At 35.8% G+C, this 27980-nt stretch overlaps 1 protein-coding gene across 3 annotated transcripts; it reads left to right on the top strand.

Annotated features, from left to right (window-relative positions):
- Positions 1 to 185: 185 nt before the first annotated feature.
- LOC139981912 (uncharacterized) lies at positions 186 to 27980 on the top strand. 3 transcript variants are annotated; one of them, XM_071994328.1, is made up of 22 exons: positions 186 to 707; positions 2482 to 2682; positions 3182 to 3245; positions 5218 to 6040; positions 7711 to 7981; positions 8698 to 9434; positions 10359 to 10496; positions 10904 to 10988; positions 13497 to 13820; positions 14553 to 15035; positions 15217 to 15443; positions 16014 to 16178; positions 16931 to 17083; positions 17831 to 17879; positions 18599 to 18871; positions 19250 to 19423; positions 19875 to 20198; positions 21565 to 21794; positions 22662 to 22799; positions 23292 to 23444; positions 24853 to 24913; positions 25538 to 27980. In XM_071994328.1, exons 3-22 carry the CDS (start codon positions 3226 to 3228, stop codon positions 25837 to 25839), a joined length of 5130 nt encoding a protein of 1709 aa, XP_071850429.1. In that variant the 5' UTR covers positions 186 to 707; positions 2482 to 2682; positions 3182 to 3225; the 3' UTR covers positions 25840 to 27980. The 3 variants fall into 3 exon arrangements, with proteins under 3 accessions (XP_071850429.1, XP_071850428.1, XP_071850427.1); XM_071994327.1 differs by having other exon boundaries at positions 188 to 707; positions 18599 to 18882; positions 19252 to 19423; XM_071994326.1 differs by having other exon boundaries at positions 189 to 707; positions 18599 to 18918; positions 19252 to 19423.

A 27980-nucleotide genomic window follows, 5' to 3' on the forward strand; every position in this document is an offset into this window, starting at 1 on the left:
ATTTCTTGTCGCATATTTTCCCTGGCTCGTTCCCTATTTTCCCGCGGGTTGAAATGACCTCAGAATAGCGTTTGTTGACCCATCTGAACCATTTTTCTTTTTTTTTTTGTGGGAGAGGGGGTGGGGGGTTAGAAACTTACTTTATTTTGTGACTTGAAGCATTATTGTTCGAGTTTTAAACTGATAGCATACCAAATTCTCCCTACTATGCCCCCAATTATTGGCTTCTCGATATAAGTTGTAGCATGAATCAACAAGTTCACCTAAAGACGAGAGAAACCTAAAAATGTATAATTCGTTCTTGAATCTCATTAAAGGGATGACCAAGACTGAAAATAATAAAGTAAATATCACATAATGGTCACAGCTTTATAGCTTTCACAGTTTTTGAGTTATAAAATATCACTGTTTATATCACAGTTATTACTTTTGGCGCTCCATAGTTCTAAACCATCACAGTCAGATAGCCGTTAACCGAAGAATCTTTGCAGACGCCACTTTAACAGCTTAGGAAAAGGGATTAATGTTCGCTATTAACTATGAGCTGTTTCGAGTTCGAAATATTCCCAAAGCTTCCTCTCCTTCAGAGGTTAGGATTCCTTTTTAAGATAAGAAGTAGTTTGACTTACTAATATATTCAGTTCGTGTAAGCATATTACCTGTCACGCAAGTTTGGACGATACAGCCGAAATATCATCAGTAACAAGGTAAACAGTTGGAATCAGACACAGCATATGATATAGCCGTAAACTATATAGTAGTAACACTATTTGAAGTGGCTACAGTGCAGTGTCATGTTCCGTATTACGTATACGTGCGTTACTTCCGTATAGGCCTTAGTATAGTATATGTAACACAGCAGTAACTTCCAGTAACTTCGTCAAGTTCGTGTAAGCATATTACCCGCCACGCAAGTTTGGACGATACAGCCGAAATATCAACAGTAACAAGGTAAACAGTTGAAATAAGACACAAAATATGCTTTAGCCGGAAACTAGTAGTAACACTATTTGAAGCGGCTACAGTGCAGTGTCATGTTCCGTATTACGTATACGTGCGTTACTTACGTATAGGCCTTATTATAGTATATGTAACACAGCAGTAACTTCCAGTAACTTCGTCAAGTTCGTGTAAGCATATTACCCGCCACGCAAGTTTGGACGATACAGCCGAAATATCAACAGTAACAAGGTAAACAGTTGAAATAAGACACAAAATATGCTTTAGCCGGAAACTAGTAGTAACACTATTTGACGACATTTGTCAACTACAGGACTGGCGTTAGTACTAACTAGGCTATACTATAGTGCCTAGGCAAACACCATAGAGCAGGATGCTGGATATAAGAAGTAGAAGGCGAAATGTCCAAAATAGCGGTGCCAGTATGGAGATTCCGGCGCCATTATCGAACTGGGCGAATTGCGCAATATATGAACGTCGTCTGCTCACTCTTTCGTTAATACCAACTTGGGTCATTCCGTGTCACATCACAGATGGCTGTTGCTGGACCCTCTTCAAAAATTACCATCCTCATTGCATGATTAGAGCATCAAGAAATAACCATAATCTGAAAATTTCAGTTGCACTGCTTCAAAATTGGCTGATTTATCACACTTTGAAATTCCGCAATATGTCACCACCGTGACATTTTGGCATTTTCTTGATTTTGGGGTCCGATTTCTCAGCAATTAAACATTCTCCTATATTTCTATGACATCAACCTATAGACTTTTTGTCCCATAGAATGGAAACAACAGGCTATAAAAGAACTGTTTTGAGAAGTAAGGTCAACTAAAAACTGCTAAAATATTAAATTTTGATATGTTTCGCTATACAGATGCTATTGTAGTGATAAATTGCAACTAAAATACTGCTCCTGGGTAATTGATTCTTTCAGAGGTTATTATGTCCAGTCGAAACAAGCCAGTATAATAATTACAATGCTTTCCTGTAATATATTTGCAAGTTTTGCAGCTCTAAAATTGCTATGTCATGCTGCGATTCAGCATGAGGAAGGGTGTTTGATGCCCTGATATTTTACCAACGTAACCATGTGAGAGTTGTTTAAGGGTTTTTTATTTTAATTATTAGTAAAACGTTCTTACAGTTCACCAGCTTCAGGGTTCTATCTTTTCTCAATATTAATTTATTAAGTTGTAAAGTTGCCCTGAAGTACAAAATATGTCGTCTTTTTTGACAGCCAATAATTTAGAACGGGTCACGTTGAAAAATATGTCTTTTTTTTATTAGAAGAGATATAGTATCACCCTGTGTGTGCAAACAACTTCATTAGGGCATTTTGCCTTATTTGTATATGAAAAATCCTCAAAGTTTGGGATTTTTACACACACACACAATAAAAAGTTTTTGCCCTTTGCGTGCTCTATATTTCAACGTTTATTATCTAATATTCATTTGAGAATTTGTTCCATCCTCTGATCAAAATCATAGCATTTCGTTGTCTTTTAAATTATCTCAAAGGCCTCTTAGTTTGAATTTTGTGTTATCACTTCACGCTTCGTTGACCTGCCAGCGAGACAGCATCAAAACGGATCGAATTATATCAAGAACAAGATTATATTCAAGACCTTTTGCAAAATATTAGCTGTACCTCATCTGCTTTACCTGTAACTATGTAGCTGTACCTCATCTGCACCTGTCTTACACAGACGTTTTGTAATTGTAAGTAAAATAAAACATTTATAATTTTTTTTAAACAGCACTCCAGTGTAAGAAAGTATAACTAAATTGCACAACACGCCTGTACGGGACATTTTGAATACAAATATTATTTCTTTAAAGAAAATCTCCACTTTTGATATTCGTATATATGATTGAATTTATAATCTTTCGAAATTTCAACAATTTCTCACGATTTCGTCGCCTTTTTCGCAATCCCGCATGAACTTAATATAAATGTTACGTTGCCTTTGTCATTGATCGTAGACAGTGTGATTTTAGAATCGGGATAAGTTAAAGAATAAATCCAGGGGAACCTTCCCGATGATCAAAAGCATAATTTCATCCATCATATTAAGGTTGCTCGTTAAACATCACAAAGGCCAGAGCATTCACCCAAAAGAAGGGAATCCGTTTCTATGATCTCTGTACTTGCGATATTCCTCGATAAGATTTTTTTTAGAAAGTCGTTGCTAAAGAATATTTCTAATCTAATCCGCAGATCAGGACTGGGCCGCTGCAATAATTGAATTCTCACATATCGCAATGGCCGCCACAAAAGCCACGTAAGATTAAATATATTAATTTTCTTTTAAATGAAAGATTCAAATGTGTTTATACTGGTCAATTATACATGACAGTACTTAAAAGTATTGATTACTTTATTTGTTTAATTTACATTCTTCTTTATATAAGCAATGTTGTATACTGAAAATCTTTCATAAGCCGGACTTCTCGTTCCCAGATAACCTTTGGAATAGGAGCAAGGGATCAGTGTCGAAGTGGGAGGGATTGTACAAACCCATTAAGGGTAGTAGGACATCACAGTGTCGTTGAATAGAGCAGGTGAACCACAAAGATATCGCAAATCGCTCATAAAATGAATCCTCTCTGCATTCTGTTCCACAAATTCCATTATTAAAGATATATGACCTTTGATTGATTGGTTTAATTTATCAGCAAAATTGCACGTCTTGATTACACATTCCTAAGTGTCTCAACAAAGGGCCCTTTTTATGTGACAAACAATGACAAAACAGAACTTACATGGGCACTTCTAATCTATGAAACGGAGCACTTTTTGACGTTTTTGTTAAGAAAACATAGGCACTTGTCAATTTGGATTCCCCGCATCGGGTCAATCGCCCATGGATATAACATAAATGGTATATGCCAAAGCTTAAAGGCCAAACTTGACTTCTAGTAAAACTGGTTCTATATCTACACAGGTTTCCAAGATATTTTCCTTCAAATATGCTAAAACTCTGGAATGCTCACTTACGGGTTCAGAGATCGATGACGTCGGCGCCTCAGTGCAATCCTAAGTCTTAATTTTAATCCATTGTTTTAAAATTTGGAATAACTCCACCAACACATGTTCTTTTATCTCCATCAAAGCAAAAAGCATCTTGGATGACATTTAACACCATTTTTGCGTGACAAATTTGCAATCCATCTTAACATGACATTTGAGGCCATAAAAGTCTTCACGATAAGCTTGTGTTGCATCTGATAAACTGACCTAATGGTCTTTGTATAAGACTAAATACGGTCCAGTCACTTCAAAGGGATTAACCTCACTTATATAAAGGGTCATTTCTTTAAAGTATAAAGTGTTATAGACATCCAACATTGGCTAATAGCAGCGTGTTTTGATGGTCTACAAAATATGAAGTTTAATTTTGTAACTTAAGTCATCATTTTTATCCGTATACCTCAACTTTCTATTTCTATAATATGCCTATTATATACCTTGTAAATACTGTTGCTATGGTGACGGAAGTCTTGGGTGTGAGGTCGGACAAAGTGGGTGCTCAGAGAGTTCAGAGAGGCTGAGTCAGAATTAATGAAGATGGGGGTTAAGAGAGGGTTAGAAATGTGTGTTTTCTAAAGTGTATGTTATATGTATAGGCTACCGTATATGGTATTAAGGAAAGAGGGAGTTAACTTTGACTTTGGAATTGGCCTTGTGTTGTTGTGGTGGCTGTTTAGAAATGAAGCAACGGTGTGACTGAGTGAAGTTACTGGAAACTTATGGAGACCTGAGAGATTGAGTGAAAGAATTAGGACTGTGTGTGGATACATGTAGTGATAGAATAAAATTTACTGGACATTATCAATATTCTTTCATTTTATCTTTGGATTCTGAACTTAGTTCAACGTTTCTGCAAGAAAATCTGCAGCTTTTTGGGGACTACTAATACATCGAACCTCTGCTACACAGGTTCTTCTTAATTTAATGGGAAACTATTGACGTCGTGGATCTATAGGCCAGAATTATCCTAATTATTAGGCCTTTAACGTCTCGTTTCTTACATCTGTCAGATAAGTATATCAATTAGTTTGCTCTAGACACTTTTAAAGATTATAATTCCACGCATTCATTACAAGTCTGTGCCATTTGCAAGACTACAGGTACAGTCTAAGAGCTATCCATCAACATTACTTTAATTAAAAATCACTCTTAATTCTTCGTTATCATGGAAACAAGCTTCCAACCTTGACCTTACTTTCACTTCTTGCCTTCCATATATACAGAGGGCATGCAACGATACCACGATTCACTGTACAAGATGGTTACACGGTGTGTTCCATAGACGTGCAAGATACAGGCCGTTTGGCTGTCGCTGGATATAATGAAAAGACACACTGCAGCTTTATCGATCTGTTTATGCTACATTTTGATCCATATTCTGGAGAAAAACCGTCGTTATTTACGTCAGAGCCTTGTTATTCTAAAGAATTTACCGAGTTTGGTTCATCGTGGCGGTCGGTTGTGTCATTGGATGGTAATTTGTTTCTAACGTGTTGTGAGGGCACGATAGCATTGTACCAAAGTAGTAATGGCGGTCTGGTCAATCAAGGAAAGTTTACCGGTAAAGCCAGGTGTATGACAACCAGAAATGGTTTAATTTATGTCGGTTTAGATGGATCCAAAGAGGTGATTGTTTTTGATTTGAAAGAATTGAGACCAAAAAGGACAATCACTTTAACAGAATTACAAGATGGTGAATGCCCCGTTGATATAACAGTTAGTAATAATAAACTGTTTATCTGTACAGACTATTATATGAGAGCTTTAAAGTGTAATAGTGACGGAGAACTAGAACAGGTGTATACACACAAACAGTACAGATCTGCTTGGAGTATAACAGTCTGTGAAGAGAAAGGATTAATATTTATATTATGGGGCGGTTTAGGGAGTAGAAACGTTGTTGTTTACTCGCGATCCATCTCTGGGGGTCATATCTTGGCTTCTTGTAAAGTTCCTGATTATTCCTTGAGAATCGGGATCAATAATAACATAAACAGATTGGCTGTGGTAACCTGGGAAACTGGAGAAGTATATGAATATCACACAGTAAGTACTAATACATGATATATAGGCCTAATGTAAAACTTGGGACTTTATATCACTTTTATTCAAACTGTCCTTTGAATGAAGATACACGAATTCGGTTTCATTCAATGCGAACAAGTGAGGAGAAGACACTGTTTCGAGATCTAATTTTCAAACTTTAAAAAATAAGAACATTTTTGGTTTCTTGCTGAAAGCAAAGGAACCTTTGTAGCCAGGTCGGCTTGTTTTTACATGTGTGTGTGTATGTGTGTCACAATTAAGTTTGTTTGCACGATAACTCAACAGGTCACAGGGTCAAACGTCAAACTTTGCAAATCGCAATAACTTTGCAACTACAAGTTGGAGTTTCTTCAAACTTGGTATGGTGAAGTTGATAGACCAACTATTTTGTTAAATATAGTGCATTGGAACAGCAGTGTGAAGTCAATTAATGTGTAGCCTTATAGGCTAAGTATTATCAACATTGATAAGTACTAAAATATTTACTTTCCATATTTAGCTGAGCACAAATAACAAATAACACAAATACAGTTTTATTTGAATACAAAATCATATGTGTAGGCTCTCCCCGTCTCAGCTATAGGTTCGTGGACACGTTGTAACCGAGGAGTGGATGGAAATTACTCGAATTAGTTGAGGATCCACTTCACACCCCTTCTCACCCACATCTCCCTCATCCCCTTCTCAATCTTCTGCTGAAAGCTAGAAACAGTATCATAAACAAATATATATTTACAAACAACTGCTTTTATAATTGTTATCATTCTTGGTGAAGTGCATGGACTGTTATATTTGAAGTGTTTGATAAGCAACCCGCTCGAGCTAAAACAAAACTACGTTAGTGCATGGCTAGTCTAAGGTGCTAAATAACGTCAGTGTTGCCTAGTAACTCTTGAAATTAAGTATTAAAGCAGTACAATATACATATATATATATATATATATATATATATATATATATATATATATATATATATATATATATATATATATATATATATTTAAGATTTCTCTTAGAAACCGGTATACTCTGAACAATGCTTACCATGTTAATTTTATTTAGAGGCCGAAATTGTGTTCCAATGGGAATTAAGGTTAAGGCTGACTCATGGAAGAACGAAGCTCATACTGGAAGCTCAGCATCATTCGCCTGTATGCATGTACACTGACACATACGATGAACCGATTTTGGAACAAATTTTCATCCACTCTATTTACTCCCGCCTGAAGCCCCCAACTTCACTCACAAAATGTCCAGTATACTATATTTTGTCAGGTTTCTATTTTGAATAATAACGGAAAATAGTAGAGAATTTTCCAATACACCACTGTTAGATAAGACTATGGGACCGTCGACCACACGACCACACGGATCTGTAGACTTTACAGACAGACCACCTGTATTGACGTTAAGCCAGCACCCTCCCCCGTCCTTCCCCTCCTAATCTTGCAACTGATTCATGCATATTTATGAGGAGGCAGGCTGAGCATTATTTTTGTAAGTGAAGTATGTAAACACGATAACTCAACTGATTTTGGTGCTCATATAATGAATATTAACCGAGTTCACGTGGTCAAATGTCGAAATCTCAAAATTGCAATAACTGCAAAATCCTCTTTATTTGGAGTCTACTACCACCAGTCTAATATTTGATTTTCTTTTTGTTATAGAGTGACATATTTACTTTTGATAACCTCCTGAAGTGCTCAGATGCATTGATTGAGAAAGATGACTGTCAGAAGCTACTTGACTACCTTGAAGTTCCAGCTAAGGCATCAAAGGACATTATTGAGAGTGATGCACCTTTTTCATCTCTTGTCCACCATCTCAGAGAGGCAGGGAAGGTTTCTTATGATGACATCAACTATTTAATGACAGCATGCTCTGACAAAGGACTGAGTAAATTGATGACAGTATTAACTGTCTACCAACAAACTCAAGGTATGTTTATATCAGAGAGCGTAACAAGTTAAATATGTTATGCCTTGCAAAACATGCAAACGCATTGCCCTCAAAATATATAAATACAATTTGAGGTTATACACCATTGTATTGTTTAACCAACCAATGGTTGATAGAATAAGGATCATCCACCAATACCCTTAAATAGAAATAATGTGATAAATGAGTTGGCAAGAAATTGAATAACCGCAATTGACTGTAAAGTACGCAAACCCAGAAAGAGAATCCAATTTGGATGTTCAGAAGTTAAATTATTCCACACTTCATGCTTCATTCAATGTCCAGGTCTTGCATCACAGTCAATTCTTTGCATATATGTCTGTAACTTATGGGATATACTCTCAAGTTTGATTGGGATATGTTCAGACAAGATTAGTAAAATTTTGGAATTTTCTTCCTTTTTAAATTTTGTAATTTAGTATTCTTGATAGATGGGAGCATCATTGAAGGCGCCTGACTTTGTTGAATTGCTCAGAAGCAGAGCCAAACTAAACCCCCCAATAAAGTAAAATATTTACATGGTCACCTCAAATAACATTCTAAAGTTGGACCAAAATGTGACCTCACTCTAAATTTAGTGCAAGTTTGTTTCAATATTTTTGGGGAAGTTTTGACCGGATAAATTATTACATAACTAAATCTCTTGGATGGAAGACAATCTTTAACAATGTTTGCATCCTATATGTTTGTTTCAGATTCAAAGTTTACTACAAAAGGAGGTGATAAACAACAGCCAACCGGAAGACTAAATGCAGAGGAGGAGGATAGAGAGCAACTCACTGATAAACTATCAAAATCAGGTGAACAGCATCAAATTACTGGAAGACTTCAAGCTGCAGAGGAAGAGAGACAGAAACTCAGTGATAAACTAAAAGAATTAGAAAATGATAGACAACAATTTATAAGACGACTAAACACAGCAAATGAGGAAAGACAAAAAGTTGCTGAAACATTAAAGTCAACAGAGGAAGAAAGACAACAGCTCTTTGAAAGATTACAGACAGCAGAGGAAGAAAGACAACAATTGAAAGATACACTGCAGGCAACAGAGGAAGAACGACAACAGCTGGATGGAAAATTGAAGACCACAGAGGAAGAACGACAACAGCTGGATGGAAAATTGAAGACCACAGAGGAAGAAAGAAAACAATTCAAAGATGCATTGAAGGCAACAGAAGAGGAAAGACGACAGCTGAATGGAAAACTAAAGAGCACAGCGGAGGAAAAACAACACTTTAAAGATGCATTGAAGGCAATAGACTATGAAAGGCAACAACTCACTGGAAGACTACAGACATCAGAGAAGGAAAGACAACAATTGAAAGATACACTGCAGGCAACAGAGGAAGAAAGACAACAACTTACGGGAAGATTAAAGACTACAGAGGAGGAAAAACAACACTTCAGTGACAGATTGAATAAGCAGAAAGAGGTTAGACTTCACATAATATGTGATTATAGATAACTGATGACTAAGTTACCTGACTTGGGCCATGAGAAAGTTAGTCACTATGAACAAGACAACTACCCTTGTAGTAGTGTCAAGTGACTTTGTAATTTTTTATTTACAAACACATGTATTTTCAGAAATTTGGGAATGTTTATGATGCCCAACAGTAGAGATCAAATTTTGAACATATGAACAGCTTTATGTCTTTAGAATTTTATGGAAACATGATATTAAGTTCATGTGATTTACATTAACTCAACGTGTATCAATAGAGACCAAGAACAGAACATTCAGAGAGTATTCATTTCATGATGTATTGCTATTTTAATGTGGAAGCTTACTACTGAATTGTACTAATTGCTTAGTTACAAGTGACAGTCTCAGTTAACTAGCAAAAGTAAACAGAGGAATTCTTCGTGTGCTTTGGCACAAAGTCTAGTAGAAAAAGCATATCATGGAAAATATTGAATATTAAAACAATATATAATTAGTTAATCTATTTGATATAAATGAACGCCTGTCCTTCAATGTGATAGACCTACATACCTTCTTCTAGAACAGTAGTTCTACCGTTAATGGAAGATACTTTTGAAGTTAGCTCACAATTTTCAACACTAACTTATTGTGAACATTTGCTTTTCTCTGAACCACGTAGTAATTACCCAATAGTCACACCCTCAAATAATTGTCGCAGAGGTCATCATATCAGCCTGCCTGAAATAAGTTTGGAGGAATTTGTTTACTTGAACTCTTTCCCTTCAGACCGTCTACTTTAATTTGTTAAGTTGAATGTTTTCGCTTCGTACCGACTACTTCAATGTTAGTATATATTTTAATTGGTGGCAAGTAACCACGGGAGATGCATCCTTTTCAGTTGTCTCATACACTGTATTGTTTACATGACAGGAGCTGGAAAAGGCCAAATCAAGTCTGAGGGCTACAAAAATAGAACTTGAGAAGTCTCAACTGGAATATGCAAAAGAAGCCATGGCTTTACAAGAAGTCCTGAAGCAGAATAGGGAAGCCTTACATCAGCAAGCATTGGTAAGTATGATAAAGCATAGTAAGTGAATTATTAAAATAGATTAGTGTGTATGTGTAGCCAGCATACCATTAGTAGCAAAAGAAGTGTGTTTGTAAAGTGAGCAAAACATTGTGACGAGACCATTACTGTGCTGAATTTATGATCAAACTTTCCACTGTCGGTGTAACAAGGTGACAGCACAAGCTTGAGCTTTACAAACCATAGTTCAATAATTTTCACAAATGTCCTTAATTCATGCTACAAGTAGTGTGAAGTGAGTAATGAGTACATTCACCTATTCTAAACTCAGTTGCTTCTATCAGCTAAAGACTTAATTGGTGTAACTTGACAGGTGACAGAACTGAGGTTCTTTTTTTTAATGTGACAGTACAACAAATAAGATATTTCCTATGTTGTTTATTTGCAGGCTTCATCCGCCTCTGTAACGGAGGAAGCCACCATACTAGCAGAACGCGAAACTCTTGACATATCACAGGGATCAAATTTGGCAGGTATGATCACAATAAAAAGATCATTGCTGCTGCCCTGTGTTAAATTTCCAGGCAGTAGGTTTTCTTATGTAAGGGATGGGGAAGGGGTGGTTACACGAGTCAATGTAAGCAGTGTAGGATTGATTGTCAAACTATCACTTCTGTTCAGATATTAAAATTGTCAAGTGAGCTCTGCAGAGGTGTAAATAAATCAAGGATTATCATAAAAACAGGTGAAATCTCTGTAATTTCTTGCCGATGGCAGAAGGAATCTTTGTGATGATGGTGATGACGTGTGTGTGTTTGTGACACTTGCTCGTAAACCCTTTAACTTCAGAAGGATAACTGGGTTTATTTCATATTTGGTATGTAGGTTGCCTGTATTGCTTTTGTGAATATCAAAAGCCATTTGAGGTCAAGAGCGGGGAAAAAATTAGCCTGTTCGATTCTTATATGTGGTTATGAATTTCTGTGATTAGTTCAGCAGAATCTATTGTGCTGGTGGAGGCGAAAGGTCGCTTAGGGGATGTCTAAAAAACGAACATAACAACCACTGAGGGTCATATGATGTGCTCCATGGTAGCACCTAACTTCGATCCAACTCATTTGTGTGCCTTTATCCCTTCTACAGCTAATGTCATAATTTGATAACTGCCACAGTCCTGCAAAAAACTTAGCCTCACACATACATTTTACTAAGTGTTGCACGTATCGATGTTTACTGCAATTGTTCAATTGCAAAATTGCTGGTTCCTTTAAAAGATTGAACTGCAGATGAAACACTTACAGAATATCAGGACTGTACATGCACATTGTACATTGACATAAGTAGTATAGAACAGGATTCGCTGTTCCTTAGCAACACACATCTAATTGCCTTACATGGCCTCACAGATGCAGAACAAGCATTTTCAGAAACAGAGCAAATAAATATCAAAATCGTCTACTCAAGCAACTAATATTGAACTATACAGTAAATGTCATAGTATATGTTATAGTGGAGTTTTGTTGTTTAAGAAACTCCTACATGTTCTGACAAAGTGTTAAAGTAACAAACCTGTTTAGGAGCAGCAGGAGCACATCACAAGATCCTGCATGGTTTGTATGTTTTTCTAGTGTGTAGTGTGATGTCTATATTTACATATATCCCTGGGATCAAGGAGCAAATAACATATCATATCAGCACCTCAAGGGCTTTCTTGTGAACTATTGTAGAAAATGAAAGCCTTACCTAATTCCTCTTTATAGTGTTTGTACTTTCATGTCATCAAGTGAGAAAGATCACACCCTCCTAAAATATGCAGGGTATAATTTGATGATTTTGAATCATTTGGCCCTAAATATCATCTGAAGCCCATTGCTATGTTATAAAACAGTGACAGTTAAAGATGCTATGGTAACACTGATGCTTGTTGTGTATGTGAGCAGTTACATCAACAGTACTTTAACCAGAGGGGAACCTATCCCAGCAGTTACTTGCCTTAAATACATTATATATGCATCACAAGAGTAGTTGCAAGCAAATAACCCTGGCTGAAGTTCATACTGCAGATGAAGAGCAGTATCAATCTAAAAAGAGTCAGCGCTTACATGGTTTGATGACAGGGAATCGTGTGACATAACACCACAACGATGAAAGAAAAACAGAGAGGCATTGTTTGTTGTTGATAATTTATTTTGATTGCTCACTATAACAGAAAAGTGCTGACTTTGCATGTTAAATTGTTATCCTGATGAGATCCATTTGATTTTTTGTCATCTTGACCTCTGCTCACCTCAAATGACGTTCGACTTCCACCAAAAACAATGGGTTCTTGCAATCACTATAAGAAAGACTCATGCAAAGTATGAGTATGAGATGTAACCTATCTGAGGATATCATGTTTACAAGGTTTTTGTTTATAAGACTTTACAGAGTGTGACTTCCACCAAAACAGTGGGGTTATTGTGCTCATTATAGGGAAGCCCCTTGTGAAATGTTAGAATAAATATAGTTTCTTATCTTGAGATATCTTGTTTACAAGGAATTCGGGTTTGACCCCTAGTGACTTTATATGAGCTCTTACTTACATCAAATAATGTAGAAACCTTACATTACATAAGGCTACCCTACCTTGGATGTATGAGCTTATTTGGTGTTCAGGTCCTAGTGATACAATATTTTGAGGTTTCCAGTTTCTCTCTGCTGACCATTGACCTTCACCCAAAACAATACGATTCTTGTACTAATTATGGGAAAGCCACAAGCCAAATAACATAACTTTAGAAGTTACACACTTGACAACGGCAAGCAATAAACAAATATTGAAAACATCACAGATTTCACAAAAATATCATCTCAGCTATTGAACTGATTGAAAAGAAATGTACTTTGTTATTCGATATTAATACTTACAAAACAATCAATAATCTAGTTATAAATAGGAATGTGATCTCACCTATTATTTAAAATTCGGTATTTTCAATTGGTTTGCTGTGCGGACTGGGATCCTTAACTATATGTTTTTGTTACTGTTATTTACATTTCAGCTGATTACGGAAGATTAATGGTCAATGTTGCTGAAAATCTTACTCTAGACAGCACTCTGAAATTAGCAACTCTGTTTGGTCTACCACCGGCAGAAACTGATATGCTACGCCGCGTTACTCAGACAGAGACGCCAGGAATCACTCTGATTAAATTCATGAAGACACGAAACATCATCAATATGTACGATGTCACTAACCTACAAAAGGGTTTGGTTTATATTCACCTAAACCAAACAAATGAAGATCTCTTAGTTCCATATCAGTCTAAAGTTGACCCCTTTCAATGTGAAGACAACCAATCACCACAACTACTTGACTGGCCTGGTAAGGATGAAGAAAATTATGTAACCAGAATACAAAAACACAAAAATAGTACAGTACAGTAAAAATTCTAGAAATTTGTGTAAGTCGGAGGTTAATATTCAGCTTTCGGGCAATTTGTTATTTTAAACTATTAATTATCATGGTGTTTGTATGGTGAAAGTTATTACAAGGGGATCTTTGAACCAAATGATTGGTTGCCATTTGATTCCTTTCTTTATAATAGAAGATTGAAAATAGCAAATGCCCAAAAATCTAGGTCCCAAGGATTAGCCAATATTTGTAGGATCCATTAAAACATCTGGTTTCTCAGACACGTTGCTAGATTCTTTTTATACTCATGTTGTCTGATGCAATTCGTCTAACAACATAAAGCTTGTGTTACATATCTATTACATTTTGTATGAAGATTCCTTCAGTAATACCTCTTTCATAAATCAACTGCAAGGCTTTTGTATTGATGAAGAACTTTAGATTATCAGGGATTAATTTTATTTATCAAGTATCACATCGAAAATGCTATGCAAAATTGGCGAATTGCTATGCGAGTGCAAAGATGAATAGCAGTTTTAATACACATGAACAATAGCACATATAGGAGACAAAACTATATGCACAACTTGAGCAATAAAATATTCTCTGATTAGAGATGAATGTGGCATAGTACAGCTGATTTTGTTTTTAAACGGCAAAGCTTCATTTAAGGTGGTTGTGTTTCCATTATTCTGTTTTCAGTTGAAAAAGTCAAACTTGACCCTGATGATGAATCAACTCTATATCAAGGTTCTGATGAAAGAGAAGAAGATCATGACCACAGTAAGGAGAGTTTGATAGAGAGAACAGAGAGAGAAGAACTACCAAAACAAAGAAAAGATTCACAAATACTTGAAATGAGGCACCGTCATTCATACATTGAACACAGGATAAAGTGTGAAGGTGGAACTATTAGCATCATGGGGGTACATCTGACCATTCCTGAAGGCGCTTTATGCTTTGATCGTGTAATAGCTGTTAAAGTGATCTATGATCCCACCATATCCCTCCCTGGAAGTGCTCGTAGGGGCAGAATGACACCTCTGATAAAACTAGAGCCAGAAGGACTCATCCTAAAAAAGCCAGCCCAGCTGACTATTCCTCACTCAGCTATTATCCCTGAGCCAAATCGACATGATGCTATTATCTTCACTGGTCTGAAAGATGAAGAACATTTACAAGAAGGTAAGATTGTGACCAATAAGCACTTTAAATGGAATCGATGAATGGACCAGGCGAAGTATAATGAGTTATGATGAAAATCAGTTCGGTTGAATTCAAAATATATATCATCTAATATGCTCTGGATATTTACTGCCTTTAAGTTTAACAAATAGTATATTTTATGTAATATTACTCGTTATAGGTGAAGTAACTTGGACTGAAGAGAAATCTATTGATTGGGAGCTAGACACGGAGAAGATCAGACTTGATATTAACATCCTGAGCTACGTCTTTGTTAATTTAGTCAGCCAAGAAACAGAACAGAAGCATATATTCCGTATTGTTCCATTTATTAATGGGATACTTGATGCCAAAGCTGATGTCTTAATAACTGTTTGTTTCTGTAAGGACAGTGATAAAGAGTACAAGGTGAGGATTATCTCCTGTTACCATGGTGGGTCAGTTTTGTTCCATGATGTGATTTGTAAGTCAGGTACTGGCAATGTTACTTTCTTTCATGATTTGTATAGTGACTGGCAAATAATGAAGTGATTTGATAAAGGCACATTTGTGTGATACAATTTATTGATTCATCGTAGCACATCAAAAAGACGTATATGTTACATTTGAAATGCAAATATTTAAACATGCCGCTGACATAAAACATGTTTCTGCCAAAAGTGTTTGTTCTTAGATGAAACTGACAGTCATAAAGGGAGAATGCTGATAGTTTTATAGAGGGACCGATGATGGTATTTTACTAACATTATTATTATTTCTTTTTCCTACAAAATATGTGTGTCCTCTCAAAACTATGCATTTGACCCAATTTTGATGAAACAATCAACATTGGTAATGGACCAAATTAAGGAAACAAAGATGATGTTACTTGCTATAACAGTATTGATCTCTCTGTAAGGAGTGAAGGTGCAATAAATTGTAAAATTAACTCTCTGCTTGTTTCTTTGCAATTACCATATTCATGTTCTTATGTTTTAGTTGCTGTTAAAGGACTACCATTCCAAACTATGTCTAGGAGACTATACAACATTTTCAATTACCCGGACATTGAATAACGGCAAAGACCGTGTTTCTTACATTGATCTGATCATGTCAACAACACCCGGTGATGGTTACCATCTAACGACGGAAGAATCAACAAAGGTTTGTAATTACCAATGCTTTAAAGTTTGTCTTTTAACATTACTAGACTTGTAGTTAAGGATTGGTTACCTAAAGTGGATCGAATTGTGTATCAGTTAGAGTGTTGCCCTACTAATATATGGTTTCTGGTTCCAAATGCCAGAAGAAACCACAATATAAGCAAACTTCTGTAGTACAACGTTGTTTAGCAGGATCTTGTGTGGGTTGGTATTCTTGTTTTATATGAATAAAGAAGTGAAGTTTGGTCCTATGTTCTTTAGTTTGGTTTTGCAAAAAGCTTCTTTTTACCGTGGCTTTAAGTTGGTGATGATGAACGCAGATGTCTATTATTCACCTACATTTGTATTTGAGGCAGTGTTCAATTATTGTGGCACTCTCTCCAATCTTGGATTGAGTCTTGATTAAGTGGCTGTCCCGAAAGCAGGAATATTGGAGACAAACAAATAATAATAATATCTCTGCACACTCATAAAACAGAGAATGAATGATATAAGGCGGTGTTCATCCCCAATGACATGAATACCCATAGAATATATTTATGTAGAATACCTACCCCTGGTAACAATCTAAACCAAATAATGTTATGGAATTCCTATTTACAATAGGAAATATGGTCTTCACTAGCTCCCGATAAATTGTAAGGATTTGTACATCACCACATGTCATTTCCCTCGTTAGTATATCTTATATGTAACATCGTTCCTCTGAATACTTAACAAGCAGTCTCATCCTCAGTATCTTTTATCTATTAGCATGTTGACATCGATCACCTCTGTGCTGCCAGTAGAGTCTCTCATCAGTTTAGACTTGGTAGGGACAAAGATGGAGACACTGACATGGTTGATGTGAAGTTAAAAGTATCACAACATGAAATGAACCAGACAGACCTTAACCTCCAATCGAAGGTGAGCTATGTCTGCTAATCGTCTTCCAGCTTTTTGTGTTCTCATATGTTTCTTCATTACAAGACATTAGAGCGGCATCTTTTCCCATTTGCTCATTTCTTTGCTTAGTAATGTCCTGTCTGATGGAAGTCTTGCAGCTGTTTCGAAGCTGAAATAAACAACACCTCTGTTGTGTCATTGAATAATGTCAGCACTGTGACTGAATTAAAGCTTTTCTTCGTCATGTTCTTTCCTGATCCTTTTTTTTTGTAATATTCATTGTAGATAATAATTAAATTTAGTTTAATTGTAGTATTCTTTTATTAATGTATTTTTTTCAGTCACTCCGGTGAACCTGGTATTCTTACGTTTGCCATTTGATCCTGACTCTTCCATGTGGCTTTGTAAATAATGAGTAACTTAGAATGCAGTGAATGGCTAAGAAAGTGTACATATAACCTATGTGTTTATTACATACACAGGTCAACAGTTATGGGAATCTTTATTTTGTGGGTATCTTAGGTACCAATTTAAGAATACTGCATAAATAATATGTATGTTGTCATCAGCATTCCGTTTTCTTTTGGGAATTCACACATTTATTATGTGTTGTTCCATGTTTGCTACAGCCCTATTTTTCTACATTACGTTCCTACTGTAAATCCAATCACTCTTAGGGGTGTGATAGCTGGCATAAGTGAATGTTAAACATTCTTACCCTTAAAGTTTCCATCAGTCATATAATAATTTATTTTTGTTTTCTTTCAGGTGAAAAACATTCTCTTATCTCCGGAAAGCCAGAAATTTCTTAACCCAGGTGAGTTTTATGTGGAAGTGCAACAAATGGGTGGACTTATCTAGTTTTAGAAGTCAACCCTGACCAGCATCTAGGTGAAGTTGGAAGAAGAAAAATAAGTGATCATTATTCTTTTACATGCACCAGGTAAGTATGTATTAGTTGAGATAAAAACGTAAACACAAGTAGAGCATACGGACCCGTAAGTTTCTAAGTGAAGGTGAAAAGATAACAGCATTTGGTTTCAACAGTAGACACACATAAGTGTTACTTATATCAACTTTGTTTTTTTGAAACATTTAATCAACATTTGAAGAAATTTTTTTTACTGCTGAACCCGAAATAATCCTATTTGCATGCTTCCATGTTTAGTTAGTATGATCACTTCCTACTTTGTAGCTCAAGCAACTTTCAAAGTGAAGCTATATAATACTAGAATTTATCCACAAGCTAAGGTTTCAAGTTAAAAAGTTGCACGCAAGTTTTGGACAGTGTACTTACCCAATTTATCGTGTGCACGCACGAGAGGTTGACTTGCATTCCAAAGTTCTCAATGATGGTTACATGCTTTTTGTGGGCCAGTCGTGTACTTGTGCGTGTTAGCTGTGAGCATTGCTCATTGTCCGAACCTAGCACTCAATTAGCATGTGCTTCAGGCAGTCTACTTTTTAAATGTGATATCTAGTATTTGCTATTTATTTTTTTCGAATGTTAATTGGATGTTATGTCCTCACTTTCAGGCTTACAAAAATATAAAAAAATGAGAGGAGACATTGGAAAGCTTCTGGATAAAGAACATTGTAAAAAGCTAGGCAAGTGGTTTGCACTCACGCCAGCAGAGAATGATCAAATTCAGAGAGCAGCAGAATCTGGAAAGATGCTGATGGAAATATTGGATGAAAGAGAGCTCATTATGCCAGACAGGATGATCGGAATGTATGACGGATTGAGAGATATTCGCTTTAATGAGGGGGTTACACTGTTGCTGGAGTACATTGATACATTACAGGAGAAGGGTGGACAGGTAAACGAAGGAGTGAAAGATGATCATAAGAAAATGGTTTGTGCTCTACAAAAACTAGTTAAGACTTACACTTCAAGCTTAAAGCAAAACAAAAGTCAGTTTGCATAAACTCAAGAACTTAGACTGGTTAGAACCTCTAGTACAGAATGTACTTTCTGTTTTAAAAGTATTATTTTTGCTATCATGCGAGTCTGTCTGAAATGTCTGCTGACTGAAACTTAAGTTTGTAGAGATCACATGTGCAAGAAGTCTGTGTAGAATATTCACTGCAGCCAAATCAAATGCAGTAATTAGTTTTCTATCTTCATGAATGTATGATCGAAAATGTGAAATTGTTAAACAATTTGTAATATTTCAACATTGTTTCAGTTACAAAATCCCGCGAAAGAGGAAGTAATCTCAAAGAGGGAATCAGAATGGTCAGTAAATTTAAAAAAATTGATAGAAGAGGGATACCAGAGGCAGAATGTCCAAAGTGCCCTGAAATTGTCTCATGGGAAACTAGTCTTGGGAAGACGGATTTTGTCAAAGGAAGTACATGGTAAATATACCTTATGTATTTAGCTACATGTGTATTTCTGTTCTATCTCTTCCTGGTATAAATAACCGCCACCTCATCTGACATTCTACGGCCACATTTCAAGCCCTTGCTGTTTCAGTGTTCATGGAAGAAAAAGTATTTTTATTTATTTTATTAGGAATATTACTCACATAATAACTACAAAATAGAAAATTGATTCAGATACCTTTTATAAACTTAAGTGTTATTATTTTCATGTCAAACATTAAATGACTACTGTTCACTGCCCATTAAGACGTATATTTAAGTTTTATATTATATTTGGTATTTGCAAATAGAAAATAATAGCAGTTTTGTGTTAGAGAGGCTGTTTTCATAATGTGTGTCGAAACAGTTTATGCATCAACACATCTTCTATTGAAGTGACAAAATACTTTCCTTTCACTTGAAATATATTACTTTTCTCCTCTAGAGAAACCGCCTTTGTTCACAGGATCCAATTTTTATAAAGAGCAGTACTTTGATCAGCATGGAGGAGAGGTGGTTATCGCAGGTGTCATTCTGCGTGTACCAGCTGGGGCACTAGACACTGAAAGGATTGTTAGTCTGTGGGTTTCTACTGACCCTGCCAGTCAAGGACCTATCTCAAAGAAGAGTTTAAGATTGACCCCTTTTGTGAAATTTGGTCCAGAAAGCCTTACCTTACAAAAGCCTGTCACCTTGATTATTCCACACTGTGCTTTAACTCCAGCTGACCAGATGGTTATTGATGTGTATTCAGGTGTATTACAAACAGGTGTGTCTCGGTTTCTTGTGATTTGTGCTTTATAAGTCCATCGATCATATTATTTCATCACTTTAACGTTACCATGAACTTAATACGTACTATATATCTACCAGAGTGTTTCACACAATTTGAAATTTGTTATGCCAATAAAGATGTCGTATGAGGTCAGCAAGATCAAAGCTTGAAAACCTTCTAAACCTGCATAACTGCAAAAGTAATGCTGGGATGTGAAAAATGTGAAAATGCTTGTTATGTGAAATCACCTGAGTACATGAACACTATAATTGGCAAGAAAACCACTAAATTTCATTCTGGCTGTCTGGTTCCGTGTAATGTAGAAATTATTATTCATAAGAGGGACGTATGGTACGAGCAATTTATTTTTAATATCTTGCCAGAAGCAAAAGGAATCTATGCAATGGTCCTGGCATGTGTGTGTGTGTGTGACACTTGTTCGTAAATATGGTGACTGAAAAGTTAATTTTGGATTAACTTCAAACTTGGTTTGTGGATCTGTCTTTTTGAGTACAAGAACCTCTTTTCTTTTCTGCGACGGCCAATGGTTAGGTGAGGTCAAAGAGGTCATAATTTGACAACCTTGTAAACACGATAACTCAAAAAGTAGTAGTATGTAGAAGCCTATTGACATTGGCAGAGATCAAAGGTCACATGAGGTGAACAAGTGTTAAAGTATGTAATCCTTGTAAGCATGTTATCTCCAAAAATAAAGCTACAATTAATCGGTGAGTTCTCAGATGTTATGATTTTCTTTTGGTAAACATAGTTTGGTCAATTTCATATCAGTTCAGTTTGTGAATGGGCCCAATATAAAATAAATCTTAAGTGATCTCTAACAATACATAAAGTCATCCAGGAAATGACATATGCTTTAAATAGTTGATACTCTTGTTTTGGGTGCTTTAAGCACTTTCCAGTGGCCAAATAACAGTTTCACTCTCTAGCTTAAAAGGGTCAACAGGTTATCTCTAGTGGTGACGTTGATTTAAGCAGTAAGTTGTGAGAATATTTCACAGTGTATTAAAAATGTCATGTCAATCTCATTCATTTATAACAATTATTAAAGGAGTGGTTGGTGTCAGAGTTGATTTTAGAGCTCAAAATTGGTAAATAAATGTCCAACTGCTCATACATTCATGTGTCTATTCTTAACGTAGGAAGACTGTTCTTTCTGGATATTTAAACAGTTTGGAATACACGTTTGTTTACTGTAAAATCCTTACCAGTGACTTTAATTAGTTGATATCCACAAGTGATACTGCAGATAAGAGGTAAAAATCTCTGATCTTTTCTACGTACATTTCACCATGTTATAAAACGTTACCAGTTAGCAAATTGTTTTTGAAATTCCCATCAGATAAAGTTATCAAATGGAGCCAAGAAAGGAATCACCTCATCTGCTCTATGAATAGTCAACACTTTGCAGTTGAAGCTGGGAAACCTTGTCTCATTGGTCTTCACGTCCCTTTCATTCCCAAGATGCTGAAGCGTGTCTGTGTCTTACCGATTGTAAACAGAGTTTCTGAATCGGGGGATCAATTGACAATCCACTTTTGGTTTTATAATGATGACTCACTGGAACATAAAGTAAGTAGTAGATTTGTCAGCTCAAGTGTTATTATTAATTATGTCACAGATTCCAGTTATCTGTCTTAACTCAAGCTTAATTGATTTCAAAGTTAAGTGGACTGATAAAGTTTCAACTAGAAGCCTACAGCATAAAACCTTTCTGGAAGGTCAGATTGTAATCATATAGTCAAGGGAAGGGTCATGTGAGATAAGCTGGCTCAGGCTGTCTGTGGCCATTGATGATTGGCAATCAACTTTGTACTGGACAAAAAACAATGATCAGATGTCCTATAATAACAATTTAATGCTCAACTTTTTCTTGTGTGTGGTCAATGACAACTGACAGCAACTGTTGCAACAGACAAAATTGTAAGCACACCTTGACCAGGTGTCCAATATTAGAGAGTGAAGAGTTTATATTTCAGAACATATACCATGAGACTATAGTCTTTGATAATCCATCTAGCAGACAATCAATGTATAATTGTATGATAATAATAATGACAGCTCCCTGATTTCAGTTTATATTCCCCTAATTAAGTGGGGATTCAATTACAAGCTTGTGGATGTACAACAGAACTCAGACAGAGTTTAATAACACATAACTTGGTCCAGTTAATCAACCAGATAAGAGATTGGACAGAAAATATGTACAGAGAGTTAGACTTTATTACCCTCATGTATCAGATATTATAGTAGCTGCTGGTTTCACCAAATAATGGCAACACCAATTAATAATGAGAGGGTCATACCAGGGAGCTGTTATTGCTTCCTGGTCATACATTGGACAACTAAGCAGTGTATCAGTGTATGTATTGTTGGTCATGTTTAAATAAACATTAATGATAAATGCAATATTAAATTGCTTCATTTCTATTTTAACAGAGCCTTATCAATGAAGAAATCTATCAGCAAAAGGGATCCATAATTCAAAATCCTGTGTCTGTTCAACTCAATTCTATGACTTCAACTTTACAAGTTTGCACTAACTCCAGTACCTCACAGTGTAAACCAAGACAAGTGGTTAGTACTGTTTGTCAAAAATTCTTATATATTTTATGTCAACATGTAAAGAAAGCATGTAACTCCTGTTCCACGGGTAATTTGGAATTGTTGGAAGAATACTTTTATGCATCTGTTGAGTGGAATGTAATAGTGCTAGCATATGTTATTATATTGTAAACTATTATGTATATTTTACATTTATCACAAATAAGCATATCCTATGTTATATTGAAACTGTTTCTTTCTCAATTTGTAATGATACTCAATGAGATTATCACAGTATGGTAAAAGTTACTTCGCATGATCCATTTATACATCTGGATGAAAGGGGCTGTTTAGATCAAGTGCCTAGGCCAAGGTCACAGATTAAAAATCCGTGCAGGACTGGAACCTGTAATCCTTAGATTGTCAGCATATTCACTTTAACCACTTTACTATCAACATAATTGCTTTATAGTCTCACGTTTTATAAATTTATAATAAAATATCCTTTGCTTATTCTCCCCAAAGGATGTTGCCATGGAAAACTTATGGTTAAAGAACAGACACAAGGAAGAATTTCATCTTCAGAATCAAGGGATCAAAGATACTGTCAATCTGGAAATAGTAGCAGGATATGGGAAGTTTTCGAAGAATTTGTTCAAGCTTAGTATTGAATTGCAGGTAACTTGATTTGACTTAATGGAACAGAACTAAAGATCTGAATATGAGGAGTTTCACAATTTACTTTGGATCTTTCTTAGCTACTGCAACTCCTTTTATATTTAACGTGTTTGATTATTGTTTACCCTTTTTAACATTCTCGGAGAAAGTCATTTTTGGTTGTTACACTGAAGGCATAGTAACCTGGTCGTGCTGGCGTCTATGTGTGGATGTGATGGGCTAGCTTGTAAACATGATATCTCGGTAGGTAGATGCCCAATGATGTGTAGATGTAGATGTGCCCTATTGTTTTCACATCTCATGCATATTAATGAGTGGGCAGACCTTAACATAAAAATGTTAATATGGCAATATGTCTTCAACGGTATGTCTGATTTAGTTCATAATTGGTTTGGTGTTGTAAAGTACACAGTGGGTACATGTTAATTTTGTAACAATAATTTTGACCTCAATAATATTGATGAGTGGGTGGGGCTTAATGGGAAATCATCTTTAACTAATTATAAATATGATATCTCAAGAAACACAAGTTGAATTAATGTCAAACTTGGTAGGTAGATGCGCAATGGTGTGTAGATGTTCTAGATTCTCATTTTATGAATATTGATGACTAGGCAGGGCTTAGTTTGGTGCATGCAGGTATGGTGATGTTAAAGCACATGGGCATATTTTCATGACGTCTCCAATTTTGGGTCATCAATATTCCTCAAATTGCAAAAAAAATGGCTTTTAAACACATGCCAAGAACCCAAATGATTTTCATCCTTGACATATCATACAATTAACCGTGTTGGTTTATGTGTTTATCATGCATTTTAATCAGTGAACATGAATTCTTAATCAGATATATCTGAAATAATATGTTTAAATTAGCTTTACTCATGTACTTGGATAATACAATCTTAGTATATAGATACATACTTATGGGATCATATAGTTTGACCGCATTAATATTCTTGTTTGTATCTGTTTTTTATAATAAATCTTAACATGATAACTCATTCCTGGTACCTTCATTAATGTGTTGCCGCATTTAATAGTCAGTAGACAATCCTCCTCAGTTGGATATGCACAAGTTCATGAATATTAACATGTATGGCTTACCAAACTATGTATATGTTGAGGCATTTTCTGGTTTCGTTTCTATTGAAATCTCTACTCTGTGGGTCTTAATTGATGAACTGATTTTCATTGTAAAGGTTTGAAGTGTAATTAGCAATGCCAGTAAAAATCTTATGACTAGCCGTCTTCATGTCACAAATGTACAGAAAATACACTGTATAGGCATTAAGTCGTAATTAGCATATCTTAAATTTATTAGTTTAAACCGCTTTTCGAGGTGAAATATGCACAAACTAGTTTTCTAGAAGAATCATATAAAGATTTCCTCTCTGTTTCCTCTTCACAGATTGACAAGTTACGACACAATGACCAAATCACATCTCCATTCCAGCTCATTCTACCTGAATGTGAGTAATTAATTATTTTAGCATGTTAATGCAGCTAAAGATTTGTTATTACCATATTCTACTCACTACCAGGTTTTGAAAATCGAAAATGTTCTTTAATATCCAGTATTGCAATTAGCTGATAGTTATAGTCCACCAGTTGACATGACAACTGTAGCCGGGACTCCTCAATGCAAATTAGGATTAGGTGTACACATCTCATATGTAAGGAATTGTAGGCAGTAATTAAATGTTGATTTATGAAAAGTAAGATTACATTCACCCATCTTGTATGAAAGGATTGTTATCCTAAATTTTGTAAAGTATTGGTGTTTGCTTTGGTGTTAAACATTAGTTGTGACACCAAAGAAACCCACCTTAAGTACATATACTGTATTCATGTCTCATTGCAGTGGAAAACAATCACCTGCTCACCCTTCAATCACCTGCTTGAAATAGGCATTCTGAGAGTTACCGCAGATTGTATTTTAGTCTCATTGCAAACGCTTTTTGCCCCTGGGTGTAAGAAACACATCACTGTTGTCTCACATTTCTGGATATTCATTGCATAAAGCAGGATTAATTAATTTTATGTTGAGTAATGTATTCAAAATACTTACAATTTCCTTTCTTTGAACCCTACAGCCATCATCAAATCTTTTGATCAGCTAAAGCGGAACTTATCAGAACACCTTGATGTAGACCAATCTACCATGCTGGCAAATATTATCCAACTTCCTCAGGAAGAAATTACTGATATCAAAAAGCACAAAACACCAGGAAATCTTTTGATGGAGAAACTGACCAAAAATGCATTGATTTCTCCCACAAACATCGCAAAATTGGAAAATGCCTTAACAGAACAAGGAAATGAAGAATGTGCAAAACTTGTCAGAGATTTTAGATGGAAAAATCCTGTAGTTCAAGCAACAATGTGCACAGAATAATGCCTGAAATCATATTGTGGGTTATTGTAGGCAAGAAACGATATTAACATATCACCAGCGGTGATGTAACCAGGAATTTGTTCACTTGAGAGGGGGAGAGCAAGTCAGCAAGTCTTTCTGTATTCACTGTTCATTACAGTCAGAGCTTATACAAACAGGAATATGTGCTGAATTGCACCTGTAGGAGTTTCGTATATACAATACTCTTCTTCCCCTCTGACATGGTTATGTATGTAAATACTCTATGTGACTATATACTCTATTCTTACCTTTGATAAGAAAGCAATAACAAGTAACCTTTGCATTCATGTGTCTATGCGTGTGTGCAGTGCTTACCACTTCAGTCTATTACAAGCCGACTGATATTCATATATATTTACATGTTAATAATTTTCACCAACGAAATCTTAAGAATTCTATTGTTTACAGCCAATGTCTTACACTGAAACACTGACCCACTTGATGAGGAAATTCAGGTATCTATTTCGGCTGGATGGTATTGGAACATCAGTTACCCCCTTCATTAGTTATTTTTAGGGCCGAACAAATAAACCGTAAGGACTTACTAAATTAAAAGTCCAAAAATCTGTACACACACAATCCGTTTGTGACTAATTACAGACCCCTCAACAAATTCTTTATGAGCAACAACTACCAATTCCACCAACATATATAATCCGTTCTTCCTTTTCTTTGTTTCTTAATCCACTTATTGTTTACTGATGGTACCCGATACTTATTCCATCAGTGCCCCTCGTACTTATCTAGCGTCATACTTTCATTGTATTGCATTTTGTACTTTTCATTCCAGTGCCAAGTATTGCTCACAGAGGTCCTAGGAGGACCAAACATTCCAATATACTTTCTAATAGAGTTCTCCTTATCAATTATGAGTCATATCTTATTTCTCTGCTTTTGTAGTTCACATGGATTTTCTTTATTATGTAATGTCATGATATTGTGTGTGTGCGTGTGTGGTGCCCAGCTTGTAAACATGATATCTCAAGATAGGAAATATGGTTAATTTCCATACCTGGCATGTGGATGCATTGGAGTGAGCAAAATAAACCTATTGTTTTTGGTGGAGGTCAATGGTCAAATGCTGAAAACATTGTAATCAATACCTCATGATAGGATGTTTGAATACTTGTTTATACTTGGCATGTATATGTGTAGAAGAAACCTACAGTTTTTCGTAGAGGTCGAAGGTCATCTGAGGTCACCAGACATAAAAAAATGCAAACATTGTAAGCAGGATGTATCCAAATAGGAGGCATAGATACTTCTCATACTTATCACGTGCTTGTGTTATATTGAGTACGAATGTCATCAGAGGTCAAATATTGAAAACCTTTTAAACATGATATCTCAAGGTATGAATCATGAAAAGATCTCATACTTGGTATCGGGATGCATCACAAGTTTCAGCTAGAGATTTATATTCTTTCAGGGATGCAAGAGGTGTGTATTGCCCCGTAGAGTAGACCGACTCGTGTTTATCATGCAATAGTATAATTGTTAAACAAAATAGTGGTTCAGGACATTAATATTATAAGAGCTATTTCTAGTGAACAAGCAGAAGTCTATAGTGTAATGATATTATCGAAACCTTCATGCATTCCGGTTATTGCCTCAGTACGTGTTTGGGATTGTAGGGAAAAGTTAGACGGGTTCTGACATAAAGAGGTTGGTATAAAGTCAGTAGGAGAGGTGAACTTAAAGTTTCAGCTAGAGATCTATCTTGTTTCAGAAATGCATAGTCCTGTTTGCGGGGATCAGTATTAACTGATTAGTATTAGCTTACCATTCGTAAGAAGATCCCCTACTGGTCCCAGGGCTGTCGGTCATCAGATGATTGAGGTAATACGGACCTGATGATAAATAGTAAACTGTTCGTACTTTCCTTATACCTTAATGACTAAGTTCTCCCCTGCAGACGATGTTTGCCCATTGTGAAACTAAAACAAATGAAACAATGAACAAAATGAAGGTAAAACAACATATGCAGTTTCAATAGAATAACCAATTGGAATAGAAAGATGAGTGAGGTGAGAGCATGAGGAAGAAATGGGCAGTTGCATTGTTAATCGTTATAACAAATCTACATGCATATACTAGCCAATAAATCAAGAACAATTTTA

Source organism: Apostichopus japonicus, chromosome 16 (assembly GCF_037975245.1).
Source record: "Apostichopus japonicus isolate 1M-3 chromosome 16, ASM3797524v1, whole genome shotgun sequence".
Classification (NCBI taxonomy): Eukaryota; Metazoa; Echinodermata; class Holothuroidea; order Aspidochirotida; family Stichopodidae; genus Apostichopus; species Apostichopus japonicus.